At 39.3% G+C, this 15,911-nt stretch overlaps 1 protein-coding gene across 1 annotated transcript in view; it reads right to left on the bottom strand.

Annotated features, from left to right (window-relative positions):
* The window catches only part of HFM1 (helicase for meiosis 1), a 118,313-nt gene that overhangs the window by 76,391 nt on the left and 26,011 nt on the right, over positions 1-15,911 (bottom strand). The window contains 6 exon segments of the mRNA XM_056123527.1: positions 255-298; positions 9,102-9,190; positions 9,272-9,472; positions 11,339-11,497; positions 12,692-12,769; positions 15,693-15,844. Coding sequence (XP_055979502.1) covers positions 255-298; positions 9,102-9,190; positions 9,272-9,472; positions 11,339-11,497; positions 12,692-12,769; positions 15,693-15,844 — 723 coding nt within the window.

The raw sequence follows: 15,911 nt of genomic DNA, 5'->3' as shown, positions 1-15,911 counted from the left end.
TATCACCCTTTATTTAATATTAATATATTAATATTTTATCAGCAATGAAATCCTCTTAGCTGTAGCTGAAAATAATATTCAAAAACTACTCTCTAGAACTAGAGAGCGCTCAACAGGCCTTGCACATACTTTGTATGTGGAAGGCCCTAAAGCATTCTCTGCTACTGCATGGTTCACTGGGCATAGCCAGGAATAGTCCCTAAGAGTTACTAGGTATAGACCCTCCCAAAGAAAAACAGTATCTCTAAAAATACCTCTTAGTTTTGAATCTCTTGTGGAATATGCACACTTCTGCAACCTATTTTAAAATACAATAAAATTAAGTTATTCTGAAGAACACAAAACCAAAGTTTATTATTTTGAGTATTATTAAATCAGAATATCTTTAAAGTAGTAATACTTGAAGATGTAAAGAATATCTAACTTTCAAGGCACACAAATGAATCTCAAACTCGAGCAACTTGCTGCAAAGATGGCCCCAGACTTTGCAATAGGCTGTTTCCGCTGGGCTGCTCCAGATGGGGGCAGGTACTGTACCTCCATCTGCCCTCTAGAAGCTCCGACGGTTGCCATTTTCTAGAAGTCAGCAAGAAGCCCCAGGTATGAGTGGCGGTGGTGGCCAATCCCAAGCCTCATGGGACAGGGGAAGAATGGGCCTTTCTCCTTCCCTCCACCCCCTGGGACTCCGAGATGACACCACATCCGGTCACCGGCTACTTAAGCTCTTATACAGCCACGATCCAGAGACACACAAACGAATCTTGAACCCAAGCAACTTGCTGCAGTGATCTCTTCAGATACTAATTATTAAAAGTTTAGAATTCCAGGGCTGGAGCGATAACACAGTGGGTAGGGCATTTGCCCTGCACGTGCCCAACCCCGGGTTCGATTCCCATCATCCCATATGGTCCCCTGAACACTGCCAGGAGTAATTCCTGAGTGCAGAGCCAGGAGTAACCCCTATGGCTGTGACCCAAAAAGCAAGAAAAAAAAAAGGTTTAGAATCGCAGGAGCAGCCGTGTGACATCATATTGTATCCATAACAAGCAATACAAAACACATTGTCTAGCATTGTATTTTCGGTAGGTATGAGGAGTGGTGGGACTGGTTTTGAAATATCAAAGGTAACTTAAGTAGAGAAAGAGAGTATTGTGAAAACTGTCTGCCACACAGGCATGGGGAGGTGTGGAAAGGCGGAGGATACTAGGAATTTTGGTGGTGGAAAATGGGCACTGGTCAAGGGATGGTGCTTGATGACTGGATGACTGAAGCTCAAATGTGAAGGTTTTGTTACTGCACCTCACGGTGAATCAATAACAAAAATAAAAAAGAAAAAAACTTTTTTAAATTTTTAAAAATTTTAAAAAATTAAAAAAAAGAATATCTAATTTTCATACTGAAAAATGCCTAATTTTAAATCTCAGTAACAGCAAAATGAATTGTAATTGGGAAAGGAAAAAAAATTAAGGAATTATAGTCCCCGACTTTAAACTATACCATAAAAATGCTAGTAATGAAAATAATGTGCCATTACAATAAAAACAGTACAATAAAAACTGATGGAATAGAAATAACAGTCCATAAAGAAACCTTTACATATTTGGATGTCACTGTCACTATCGTCCTGTTGTTCATCGATTTTCTCGAGCGGGCGCAGTAATGTCTCCATTATGAGACTTTGTTATTACTGTGTTTGGCATATTGAATACGTCACGGGGAGCTTGCCAGGCTTTCCTTGCGGGCAAGATACTCTCAGTAGCTTGCCAGGCTCTCCGAGGGGCGGAGGAATCGAACTTGGGTCGGCCATGTTGGCTGCGTGCAAGGCAAATGCCCTACCCACTGTGCTACCGCTCCAGCCCCATATTTGGATGATTAATTTACAACAAAGAAATCAAGGGAGTAAAACAGATAAAGGAAAGAGTCTATAACAAATCATGGTGTGGAAACTGGAGAGTCACACGCAAAAAAAAATGAGCCTGGATCATTGTTTCACATCATGCCTAAGAGTTAATTCCAAATTGGAGAACGTGACGTTCGCCATAACCATGCTGCTGGACCCCGCGTCAGGCTGTTTTACTCGAGGCACCCCAGAGCGGGGGCAGGTGAGACCTCTTCCAGCCCCAAGAGACCCAGTCCCAGCAGCCGAAAGCCCCCAGAACTCAAATAACACCCTCTTCAAGGCCGCTCTCCACATATTCGGGCAGTCTCACCCACGAGTGAACTTTTCCTGGACACTTCATAGGACACACCCTACCCATATTCCAAGAGTACTGTGCCACAATTGATGGGTTTCAAAGTAGAAGACAACCAACCTTAGAGGGAAATATGTTATTTCAGTTCTGCTTTGGGGCTGGGATTGAGGTTCAGGATGGAAACACCAGAAATATGGTGGTGGGAAGGTGTAATGGTGGTGGGATTGGTGTTTGAATTATTAAATGTAATAAAATATTCTGAACTACTTTATAAAATAAAAAAAAATTAAAAAAGAGTTAACTCAAAATTAATTAAAAATCTGATGGGTTGAAGCTATAGCACAGCAGATAAGGCGTTTTGTCTTGCACGCGGCTGACATTGCCAACCCTGGTTCGATTCCTCCACCCATCTCGGAAAGCCCGACAATTCACTGAGAGTATCTCGCCCACACAACAAAGCCTGGCAAGCTACCCGTGACTTACTCAATATGCCAAAAACAGTAACAACAAGTCTCACAATTTGTTGTGAGACATTACTGGTGCCCACTCGAGCGAATCAATGAACAACGGGAGGACAGTGCTACAGACAGTGATGTTTGCTAAAAAATACATGGGAGAAAACAGGCAAAATGCTTTAAGACACTGATTTGGTGATGTCTTGAAAGAGTTAATTCCAAAGGCAAGGAAAACAAGAACAAAATTAACCAATTGTACCAAACTAAAGTTCTTATACTACAAAAGAAACTATCATTAAAACAAAAAGATACCCTACTAAGTGGTAAAAAATATTTACATATCATAACAAAAATAGTGTTACACTTCTATATGAGGCAATCAGTAAAAGGAATATTTTTTAATGGTGAGATCTTATACATGAAAACTATAAATCACCACTTTAAAAACAGTCAAAACCAAAGAAAAATGGAAAAATATTCCATGTTCATAGGGTGTAAGAAATATCAGTGTGAAAATGATCATCCTACCTGATAGACTATGCAGACTGAATGTGGTCCCTACCAAAATTCCCCTGGGATTCTTTAAGGAATTGGAAGCATTAAATTCCCCAATAACAAGGAAATTTTGGTAGAGAGGAAGATGAAGACAATGGAGTCTTTTACTTTAAACTACACTAAAACTATACTAATAAAAATTGCCACTGAAATAAAAGTAGGCTCTCAAGCCAACAGAATAAAATTAAGAGTCCTCAAGTAAACCCTTAGATGTCTAATGTTTATAACAAAGGAGCAATAAATTCAGTAAATCAGAAAAGGAAAATCCCTTCAACAAATGATGCTGGAAACACTGATTAGACACATGCAAAAAATTACACTGGAGCCATATCCCATATCATACACTAAAGTTAACTAAAAATTGATTAAAGACCTCTATATTAGGCCCAAATCCACAAAATACATGGAAGAACACAGATAGAACTCTATGACACTGACTTCAGAGGAGTCTTCAATGACTTGATTTCACTAAAAATTAAAACAAAAATTAACAAATGCAAGCTTAAAGAGTTCTGCATTGTAAAGAAATAAGTTTCAATAAAAAGGCACTATGAGTGTGAGAAAATATCTCACCATGCAACAGACAAAAGGCTAATATTCAAGATACATAAAGCATTTACAAAATTCAAAAATGACAAAAACAAATAACTCCATCGAAGAATGAGAATAAAAGCTGAATAAGTACTTCTCAAAGAAGATATAGAGATAGCCAACAGATATTTAAAAAAAGTTTATCCTTGTCTTTCACGCCCCACTGAGGTCACGTGTTGCCCCCCATGAGCGGCTCTCCAGCGCGGCCATGGCTCCAGAGGCAAAAGGACTTAATCCAGAGCTCAGCAGTTTGTGGCAGAAAAGTGAATGGACTATGCATTAAACTATGGTGCCATGCCTCCCTGGGAGGGAAAGAGTGTCGCTCCCTTCCCCTCCTCCAACTCCGGCAGCAAGGTGGCCGCCGCCTCAAAGCTTATTGGAAAGCCAGGTATGAGCCTACAGTGATGGTGACGGGGCAACTACAGTCTCATGGGAATGGGGGTGGTACTGGCTCGTCCTTCACGTCCTACCGAGGTCATGAGTTGCCCCCCAAGAGTGGCTCTCTGGCACAGCCATAACACCAGATGCACAGAAACCAATCTCATTATCTGGCTCTTGGCAGAAATCCCTCCAGACTTACCTAGTAAAATATCAGAAATCCAAAATCGCACAACATCATATGGTTCTCATAACTGGCCATAAAAAACAAATTATTTCACAATGCCTTTTCAGCAGTTCTGATTGTTGAGGGGGGGGGGGAAATTCTAAACAATAATGATGCATCTGTTCTCAAAATAATGAATGTAATCAAAGCAGAGAGAGAGAGTTAAGTAGAAATCATCTGCCTCACAGGCATTGGGAGGGGTAGGAGGGGGGTATATTGGGGTTCTTGGTGGTGAAAAATAAGTACTGGTGAAGGGAAAGGTGTTTGATCATTGTATGACCGAGACTTAATCTGGAAAATTTTGTAACATTTTCTACAGCGATTCAATAAATAAATATAATAACAACAACAAAAAATCTCTGGTTATCAGGGAAATGCTAAAACAACAATGAAATATCATCTCACAACAGTGAAAATGACATTATATCATAAAGTCTGAAACAATAATTGGCAGAAATGTAATAAAAAAGGAATGCCCATTCACTATTTTAGGGGACTGTCAACTGGTTCAGATTCCATGGGGGAGGGGGGATATATACATATTCATTCCACTTTCTGATATTTAACCCAAGAGCACAAAAACATTAATTCAAAACATTAATCCATATATGAACACCTATGTTCACTGTAGCATTATTAACAATAACCCAAATGCCCAAATCCCAGTGGCAGGGATGAGTGCATAGTGGTAAATATACACAAATAGAATACTACTCAACTATAAGATAACTTGCATTCTGCTACAACTTGGACAGAACTACAGGATGCCATGTTAAGCAAAATAAAGTCAGAGAAGAAAGACAAATGCCATATAATATCATGAATATGTGGTATATAAAGAAGCCAAGCAAGGGAATAGACAATGGTAAATAAAAAAATAAAAACTCTTGGACTCGGAACTAAGGTTGAGGGTTGGGGAAAGCGAGGGTAGTGACAGACAAAAGCACAAAATTTTTATTAGTGAAACACCATGAGGTACAGTTGTAGACTTACAAGTTCTTGTGCTTGGGTTTCAGTTATGCAATGATCGAGTACCCATCCCACCACCAGTGCCCATTCTCCACCCCTACCAATCCCAGTATCCCTCACACCGCCAATCCCCCATCCCACCCGCCTCTGTGTTAGGGCACTCCCTTTTGTTCTATCTCTCCTTTTGGGTGCTGTGGTCTGCAGAAGAGACATTGGGTGGCTATCATGTTCGGTCCATAGATTATTTTCAGCAGGCATCTCCCATCCTGGGCAGATTGTCCCAGCACCCTTTATTTGGTGCTTCCTTTTCTATCTGAGCTGCCTTTACCACTAGAGTGTATGGCTGGCCTCTAAGCCATGGAGTGAACAACATGGTATTTATCACAGCTGTTCTCAGGTGTTAGTCTCTTATTTTGTTACTTTATGTTACCCAGATGAATGCAATCTTTCTATGTCTATCCCTCTCTTTCTGACTCATTTCACTTAGCATAATATTTTCCATATAGTACCACTTGTATGTAAATTTCATGACTTCATTTTTTCTAACTGCTACATAGTACTCCATTGTGTAGATGGACCAAAGTTTCTTTAGCCAGTCATCTGTTCTCGGGCACTCAGTTTTTTTCCCATATTCTAGCTATTGTAAACAGTGCTGCAATGAACAAGTGCAGATGTCACTTCGACTATACTTTTTGGCCTCTCCGAGGCATATTCCCAGGAGTGGTATTGCTGGGTCAAATGGGAGCTCAATTTCTAATTTTTTGAGAGTTGTCCATACTGTTTTCCAAAAGGGTTGAACCAGTCGGCATTCCCACCAGTAGTGAAGGAGGGTCCCTTTCTCGCCACATCCGCTCCAACACAGGTTGCTGTTGTTCTTTTGAATGTGGTGTGGGCCTATCTCTGTGGAGTGAAATGATATCTCACTGCTGTTTTGATCTGCATCTCCCTGATGATTAATGATGTAGAGCATTTTCTCATGTGCCTTTTAGCCATTCGGATTTCTTCTTTGAGAAAGTCTCTGTTCATTTTGTTGCCCCACTTTTTGATAGGGTTGGAAGTTTTCTTCTTGTGGAGTTCAACCAGTACTTTGTATATCCTTGATATCAACCCCTTTTCGGATGTGTATTTGGAGAATATCCTTTCCCATTCTGTAGACTGTCTTTGTATTTTGGTCACTGTTTCTTTTGAGGTGCAGAAGCTTCTTAGTTTAAGATAGTCCCATTTATCTATCTCTGTTTTCACTTGCTTGGCCAGTGACATGACATCTTTGAAGATACCATTAGCTTCAATGTCATGGAGGGTTTTGCCAACTTTGTCTTTAATGTACCTTATGGATTCTGGTCTGATCTTGAGGTCTTTGATCCATTTTGATCTTACTTTTGTAATGGTGTTAGGCAGAGATCTAAGCCCAGTTTTTTGCATGTATTCGTCCAGTTTTGCCAGCACCATTTGTTAAAAAGGTTTTCCTTACTCCACTTCGCATTTCTTGCCCCTTTATCAAAGATTAGATGATCATATGTTTGAGGGGAGATGTCAGTATATTCAACCCTTTTCCATAGGTCTGCAGCTCTGCTTTTGTTCCAGTACCATGCTGTTTTAATTATTACTGCTTTGTAATAGAGTCTGAGGTTCGGGAGTTTAATTCCTCCCATTTTCTTTTTCCCAAGAACTGCTTTAGCTATTCGAGGGGTCTTATTGTTCCATATAAATTTCAGGAGTGTTTGCTCCATTTCTTTGAAGAATGTCATGGGTATCCGAATAGGGATTGCATTGAATTTGTATAGTGCTTTGGGAAGTATTGCCATTTTGACAATATTAATCTCCCGATCCATGAGCAGGGGATATTTTTCCATTTCCTCATGTCTTCTTTTATTTCAAGAAGGAGTGTTTTGTAGTTTTCTTTGTACAGGTCCTTTACTTCCTTAGTTAAACTAATTCCTAGGTAGTTGATTTTCTGGCATACAATTGTGAATGGGATTGTTTTCTTCATGTCATTTTCTTCTCTCTCACTATTTGTGTATAGGAAAGCCATGGACTTTTGGGTATTGATTTTATAGCCTGCAAATTTACTATACAAGCCGATTGTTTCTAGGAGTTGGTAGAGGTTTTAGGGTTCTTTAAGTATAGTATAATATCATCTGGGAATAGTGAGAGCTTTCCTACTTGGATGCCCTTAATATCTTTTTTTTGCCTAATCGCTATTGCAAGTTCTTCCAGTACTATATTGAACAGTAGTGGAGATAGAGGGCATCCTTGTCTCGTCCCTGATCTTAGGGGGGAAGGCTCTCAGTTTTTCCCCATTGAGGATGATGCTTGCTGTAGGCTTGTGGTAGATGGCTTTAACTATATTGAGGAAAGTCCCCTCTATCTCTATTTTGGCAAGGGTTTTCATCATAAACGGGTGCTGGGTCTTGTCAAATGCTTTCTCTGCATCTATTGATATGATCATATGATTTTTATCTTTTCTTTTGTTGATATGATGGATTATGTTGATTGATTTCCGAATGTTAAACCATCCTTGCATCCCCGGGATGAATCCCACTTGGTCATGGTGTATGATCTTTTTGATGAGTTGTTGAATTCTATTTGCTAGTATTTTGTTGAGAATCTTTGCATCTGTGTTCATCAGAGATATTGGCCTGTAGTTTTCTTTTTTTGTGGTGTCTTTGTTTCCTTTTGGTATTAGAGAGATCTGGGCTTCATAGAAACTGTTTGGGAGAGTTTCTGTTTTTTCAATATCCTGGAAAAGTTTGAGAAGGAGTGGCAGTAGGTCCTTTTTAAATGTTAGGAAAAATTCGCTAGTGAATCCATCTGGACCTGGGCTTTTGTTTTTAGGAAGGTTTTTGATTACAGTTTCAATTTCCTTGATGTTAATAGGTCTATTCAGGTATTCCATATCTTCTTGACTCAGCTTTGGGAGATTATAGGAATCCAGGAATTTATCCATTTCTTCCAGATTCTCTTGTTTCGTGAAAAGCACAAAATTTAAGACAACTGAAAAATATATTAACACACAATGAAAAAGAAAAATAAATAAAAATACATGAAGCCCGGAAAAGATTGGAATAAGGGAAAAGACCCAGGATGTGAATCAAGGAGTACAAGCCTGGAATGTGTTCAATTCAAGGTATCACATGGTTTCCCCAGCACCTACAGAGCATGACTCCTGAAGTTACAGAGAATTGCTAGTCATGTTCCCCAAGCATCATGATCAAGTGTTGAACACCCAGACCACCACCTCAAATCCCAGTAACATGAGAGAGGCCTTGGAGCGCTGAGGACAGCTGTGTCTGCACTGTTTATAAGAATGGGAAAACTTCACTAAGAAAGATATACAGATGGCCAACGGTCACATGAAAAAATTATCATTATCACTTATTATCATGAAAAGGCAAATCAAAATAATAATGCAGTACTATCTCAACCTGTGAGAGGAGCCTATATTTCAAAAAGTCAGGAAAAAGTGCTGTACTGTAATGAAAAGAAAACAAGAGAAAATTACAGATTACATTAAGCATTTGATATATGTTACATATAAATCATATATATATAAAATAAACAACCCCTATCCTGAAAAAGTAAAGGGATTCAGAGAGATAGCCCAGGTGGTGAGGCACATCAACCCTTCTTGATTCCTGGACTTTCCTTCAAAATGGTAAGGAACAAATCCAGTTTTATTTCATAATGTTATCCCTAGAACTTTTTCTACATCTAAGATAAAATGAAAAAATATACCTTTGTCGCTGTTCCACTGACATAATAAATTTAGCATCTTTCACAAGAACAGAAGCTGCTTGCTGCACACCTTTCCTTGTTGCACAAAACTAAAAAGAAATGAATCACTTTTTATTGTCACACTAAAAACTTAATATTATGTTTAAAAATAAGAAACGAACAATCCATACCACAAGTGTAGGTTTCTGATCAGAGTATGTTTGTATAACACTGGCAATTTTATAGTTGAGGCTTAAATCGAACTTAAATTCAGTTTGGTTACTACCACAGGGAAATCCAAGGACCACTTTCCGAAGTTTCACTGGTCTATGACTCTCATCCATTTTCAAACATACAGCAGGTCTTTGACCATCAGAAAGCCATTCTGCAATCTTTAACAAAAAAATTAAAAGTTTTAAAAGTTTTATGGCTAAAAAGTAACCCAAGGATAGAACACTCAAAAGCGAAAGAACATCAACAGTCAGGAATGTGATTAGAGTACATGATTCTACTGCATGATTCCCAGGTGCCAAAAATTTTTTTCCAGTATTACATACTTCACAATTCTATTGGTATATGATATCAACTATATCACCTTTAATATTATTGGTTTTTAAGGCGCAGCTGGCAGAACTCTGAGCTTATCCCTGGTTCTGTGCTCAGTGATCACTTCTAGTAGTGTATAAGAGATCATATTTTATATTAGGGTGACAGAAATTGAACCAAGGTCACCCACATTCAAAGCAAATGCCAAATGCTTCAACCCTGTACTATCTTTTGCCCTATTATTGTTTTTATTTTCATTCTTATGAGTACAGAGTAAAACTTAAATAGATTTCGGCAGAGAAATCACATTTCTTATTAGCCATTGTACCTTCTTTGATGTCTTTTAACACTATGCCTACAAGTGACTCTCACTGTTTACATATTCTCCTAAATATCACCTGAAGAATAACAGAGTAATGGTTGGGATAACTTGGATTGGAAAGAATTTGCAAAGACGTTTCAAACAATAAATAATAGCAAAATCATTTGAGAAATGAAATCACCAAGAATACATTTCAGACTTAATGCTAGATCAACTAATTTCTACAGCTGTTACAAGAATGCTTGCTTTCAAACAACTAGGTTTAGTACACAGATTTCATACTCTACTAAGGAATTGATCATTACATTAACAAGAAGATAGACAAAAGAGTGAATAGTTGTACATAAAGGAAATATACATTCTCAAAGCTGTTCGATTCCTCCGCCCCTCTCGGAGAGTCCTGCAAGCTACCAAGAGCATCTTGCCCGCACAGCAAAGCCTGGCAAGCTACCCGTGACGTATTTGATATGCCAAACACAGTAACAAGTCTCACAATGGAGACATTACTGGGCCTGCTCAAGCAAGTCGATGAACAACGTGAGAACAGTGCTACAGTGCTACATTCTCAAAGCTAGTCATCGGTAGGGATTAGATTACGTAAGAATTTATAAATTAAGGGGCAGGGAAGAACTCAAAAGTGTGGAGAGCATGTTTTATATGCTTGAGGCTCTAGTTTGATCTGTGGCACCACATGGTACCCAGAGTGGGGTGTGGCTTCAGACTATCCCTGACATATAGGAATAGTCCTGGTGAACCCCCAAGCACCACTGGCCTTACATAGCACCACTTTACGAGCTTGAGATCTGAACTGTCAGGGCTGCATAGCTGGGCTTAGTATCACCCGGTGTCCTTCAGGTTCCCTAGCACCACTGGGAAGACATTATGGAAACAATAAAATTAAATAAGATAAAATAAGGGATATACAGCTTGAGAGGAATAGAAATCCAAGGATGATATTAGTAGGTAGATACTTTGCTTATACAATGTCAGGTCCATAGAATGTCAGGAAAGTGGGTGGTAATTATCTATACAATTATAATTTTTCAACTTTTAATCTCTACTGTCCTAGTTAAAATTAGAGCAAGGAGATTATAATAATATATTATTAATCAAGTTATGGGGTACTCAAACCCCACGAAACTAAGACTTTTAAATATCAGTAAACAAAAAATTTATTTAAAAAATATTTATTAAACCAAATCAGCTAAACTTAATGCTACCATACCTATGAGGTCTAACCACATAACTTTTTACAATATACTTCTCCATTAAATAATTCACAGAAAATCTGTGATTCGCAAACAATTTTTAAAACTTCACTTTCTTTAAGATTAACATGATGAGAAATTTCACTAGTCATAAAAAACATTTAACTAAAGTAATAACTTACATCTTCAGCATTAGGAATTGTTGCAGATACAGCTACAAATCTTATTGGAATAACAAGACTGGTGTTTTCTAAGGTATGAGATAAAAACTTTACAGTTTTCATTCTGCTGACTACAACTTCAAGAGTCGGACCACGATCTTCATCTTTTACTATATGTACCTAGTGAAGAAATAAAAAAAAAAACATTAGCTATAAATTAAAATCCAGGTAATTAAATACATAGTGATAGTAACACTCTCTTTACTATTAATGAAATAAGCATTTTCCACTTAAAGACATAAAACAAAACATAGAGTTTGGCTGAAACATCTTCCTTAAGGAATCAAGAGTCTACAGAGTAAGAAAAGCCTCTTCCGAAAGTGATGTTAAAGGCTGGAGTGATAGTACAGCGGGGAGAGCGTTTGTTTTGCATGTGGCTGACCAGGGTTCGATCCCCAGAGTCTCCTATGGTCCCCTGAGCACTGCCAGGAGTGATTCTTGAGTGCAGAGCCAGGAGTAAACCCTGTGCATTGCAGTTGTGACCCAAAAAGCCAAAAAAAAAATGATGTTGAAAACACTAGGCTTTCAATAGAAAACTAGGAATTTCATATAGAAATTCCATTTTTAAAAAGAATCTCTATATTGCTTTCCACAGAGACTGTGTCAATTCATATTCTCACCAACACTGTACTAGAATTCCTTTTTCCTCTATCTCCTCACCAATTCTTGCTATTTCTAATATTTTCATTACAGGGCATTTTCATAGTGTGACGTGAAATCCTGTTATTTTATTTGCAGTTTCCTAATAATCACTGATGTAAAATCTTTTTCATGAACATATGAGTCTTCTTTGGATTAAGTATTAATGAGACAGTTTGGATGTGGGTGATGACACGTAATATTTTATACCTAATGAACCCACTGCTTATTATCTAAATCTTATAATAAGATTTATGTAGCTGTTATCAGAATGGCAGGGTGTAATAAGATCAATTAGTAATAAGATCAACTTACCAGAGTAAGTTAGGACAATGGGGACAATTGGTGTGACAAGGAAAAGAACCAAAATTTCAAGTGAACACATTAATTTCAATGATGTACATCTGAAACATACAGTGTTAATATGCAATGTGCCTTCAAAAATAAATAAATAAAATCTATTTTAAATTTTAAAACAAAAAAAATAAAATTAAAATTAAAAACAAAACGATTGCTTTTTTATATCCCTGTATTTTTGAGTTTATTTCTCCCACTCATGTACTATCAAGATCTCACCCTGCTTAGCTTCTGAGATCAGACAAGATTGTGCACTTTCAGTGTGGTATGGCTATAGATTTCATATTTATTTCTAAAAGTGAATAATGTATTCACTACCTCATCAATAAGAAACAATCGAACCAGTTGAACCAAAGAGTTGTCTCTCCATTTCCTAGTCATGCTATCCCATTTTTCCTAGACAAAAAAAAAATACAAGTGGTTTAGTGTGACAAGAAAAATAAATACTATTAATACTTCAATAAAAGGTTAACATGTTATAAATAATAGAGACATATTACAAATGATGGAGACATATTTTTGCTAGTGTCCTAAATGCATTTTGAAAGAGATTTTAGGATTTAGAAATTTAGCTTTTGGGGGTATGGTCTGCAAGCAGGTCAATCTGTACCTGTGAGGCAAGTGCATCAGTAGCCTGATGGCACCATCAGACTTTCAGATACCCCCAAATTGCTGCTGTGCCTTTGGCCAGACCCCAAAAACTTGGGGAAAAATTTACCAAGAAAGTAAACAGCCAAAAGTTAGGTATGTGGGAGACACACCCACAAACCACATCCTGCTCAGCTATATAATTGGAGGCATGGCCTCTCTGGTTCCTGATCAAACTGCTTAATGGCCATGATCCCAGAGACTCAGAAACAAATCTCGGAACCCAAAGGCTTTTGGCAGAAATGCGTCCTGTTCCTGCAGTAGGTTACTGGCGCTGGGCCACTCCAGGTGGGAATAGGTTTCGTGCCTTGGCCTGTTCCCCCTGGCGGCCTGGTGACCGCCATCCTCCAGAGGCCACAGGACAGTCAGGTTTGGGCCTGCAGTGACGAGACATGTGGGGCCTCACCAGATGGGGATGGAACCGACCCTTTCCTCCCCATCCCAGAGAGACCCCAAGTCACTTTCTACAAATGGCCTCTCTGGCCCCTGATCAAGCAGATTAACGGCCATGATCCCAGAGACTCAAAAACAAATCTCGAAACCCAGCAGCTTTTGGCAGAAATGCATCTGGACCGCATACAAGGTGGCCGCCACCTCAGAGTTTATTGGAAAGCCAGGTATGAGCCACCAGTGACGGGGCAACTGCAGTCTCATGGGAAGGGGGGCGGTACCAGCTTGTCCTTCATGTGCTACTGAGGTCACAAGTTGCCCCCCATGAGCAGCTCTCCAGCACGGCCATGGCTCTAGAGGCAAAAGGACTTAATCCAGAGTCTGGCAGCTTGCGGCAGAAAAGTGAATGGACCATGCGTTAAACTATGGTGCCATGCCTCCTCAGGAGGGAAAGGGTGTTGCTCCCTTCCGCCTTTTTCCCACCCTGCAGCAAGGTGGCCACCGCCTCAGAGCTTATTGGAAAGCCAGGTATGAGCCAGCAGTGATGGAGCAACTGCAGTCTCATGGGAAGGAGGGTGGTACCAGCTCGTCCTTCACGCCCTACCAAGGTCATGAGTTGCCCCCCATGAGCAGCTCTCCAGCACAGCCATGGTCTTCAGAGGCAAAAGGACTTAGTCTAGAGCCCAGAAGCTTGAGGCAGAAAAGTGAATGGACCATGCGTTAAACTACAGCACCATGCCTCCCCGGGAGGGAAAGGGTGTTGCTCCCTTCTGCCTCCCCGACTCCCCCCACCCCGCCGCAGCAAGGTGGCCACCACCTCAGATTCGGAAGTGACAGGGCAACTGCAGTCTCATGAGAAGGGGGATGGTACCGACTTATCCTTCACACCCTACCAAGGTCATAAGTTGCCCTTCATGAGCGGCTCTCCAGCATGGCCATGGCTCCAGAGGAAAAAGGACTTAGTCCAGAGCCTGAAAGCTTGTGGCAGGAAAGTGAATAGGCCTTGCCTTAAACTACGGCGCCATGCCTCCCCGGGAGGGAAAAGATGTTGCTCCCTTCTGTGTCCCCCCATGCCCCCGCCCCAACAGCAAGGTGGCCGCCGCCTCAGAGCTTATAGGAAATCCAGGTATGAACTGGCTGTGACGGGGCAACTGCAGTCTCATGGGAGGGGGGTGGTACCGGCTTGTCCTTCACACCCTACTGAGGTCATGAGTTGCCCCCCACAAGTGGCTCTCCGGTACAGCCATAACACCAGATGCACAGAAACCAATCTCATAATTATCTGGCTCTTTGCAGAAATCCAAAATCATTACATGACATTATATGATTCTCATACCAGCTATAGAAAACAAAGTATTTCACGATGCCTTTTCAACAATTCTGATTGTTGAGGGCGGAATTCTAAACAATAATGGTGCATCTTTTGTCAAAATAATGAATGTAATCAATGTAGAAAAGAGTTAAGTAGAAATCATCTGCCTCACAGGCATTGGGAGGGGTGGGATGGGGGGTATATTGGGGTTCTTGGTGTTGAAAAATGAGTACTGGTGAAGGGAAAGGTGTTTGATCATTGTATGACCTAGTCTAAAACCTGAAAGCTTTGTAACTTTTCCCACAGTGATTCAATAAATAAATATAAGAAGAAAAAATAAAATAAATAAAATTATGAAAAAAAAGTAAGGTGGAGTTCATACCCAATTCAATCAGCTAATCAGTGGCTGAATAAATAGCAGTACTCCTACATAAAACAAAAATAAATAAATAAAAATTTAGCTTTTTTGTTTGTTTTTGTGCCACATCCAGAATTTCCCCTGACTTTGTGCTCAGAGCTCACCCCTGACTCTGTGCTCAGGCATCACTCCTGGTAGGGCTTAAGTATTCTGGGGATTGAGACCAGGGGCTAACCATTTATAAGGCAAGAATCCTACTCACTCTACTACCTCTCCAACCCCAATTATAAAAATCTGAAGGAAACAGATTGTCTTCAAAGAATTTAAAAACTCAAGCATAATTTACTGTTAAATTTCACCAAGATAACGAACATAGCAGTTTGAAAGCTCTACCAACATATAATGTTTGGGTTAAAGAAAACTATCAGTTTTACAACATATAATGTTTGGGTAAAAGAAAACTATCAGTAAGTCTATTACAAATTATCCACAGTAACAAATGCCTAATCATAACTATTGTCTACTTTTTATGTCATTTGTCTTCCTTATTTGTGAAGAGAAACATATTTTCTAATAAGCCAAGGATATAATAAAGTACAAATAATACCTACTGGAGTTGTCATAATAATGTGGGCATGCTGAATCTCAAATAGGTCATCCATTACTGTATCTCCTGTGAGTTCTTTACAAATAAGTCCCATAGGTCCAAATTTTTCTTTCCAATCATCAAAACGTTGACTACATAAGGCTTTTATTGGTGCCACTATAATAATATATTTATTTTGAGTATCAGTACAAGTTTTAAATTGTTTTCACAAATATTGGTCAAT

Source organism: Sorex fumeus, unplaced genomic scaffold (assembly GCF_029834395.1).
Source record: "Sorex fumeus unplaced genomic scaffold, SorFum_2.1 ptg000047l, whole genome shotgun sequence".
NCBI lineage: Eukaryota > Metazoa > Chordata > Mammalia > Eulipotyphla > Soricidae > Sorex > Sorex fumeus.
Note: the sequence above shows the minus strand (reverse complement) of the source record. Positions and strands in the feature narration are given on the sequence as shown.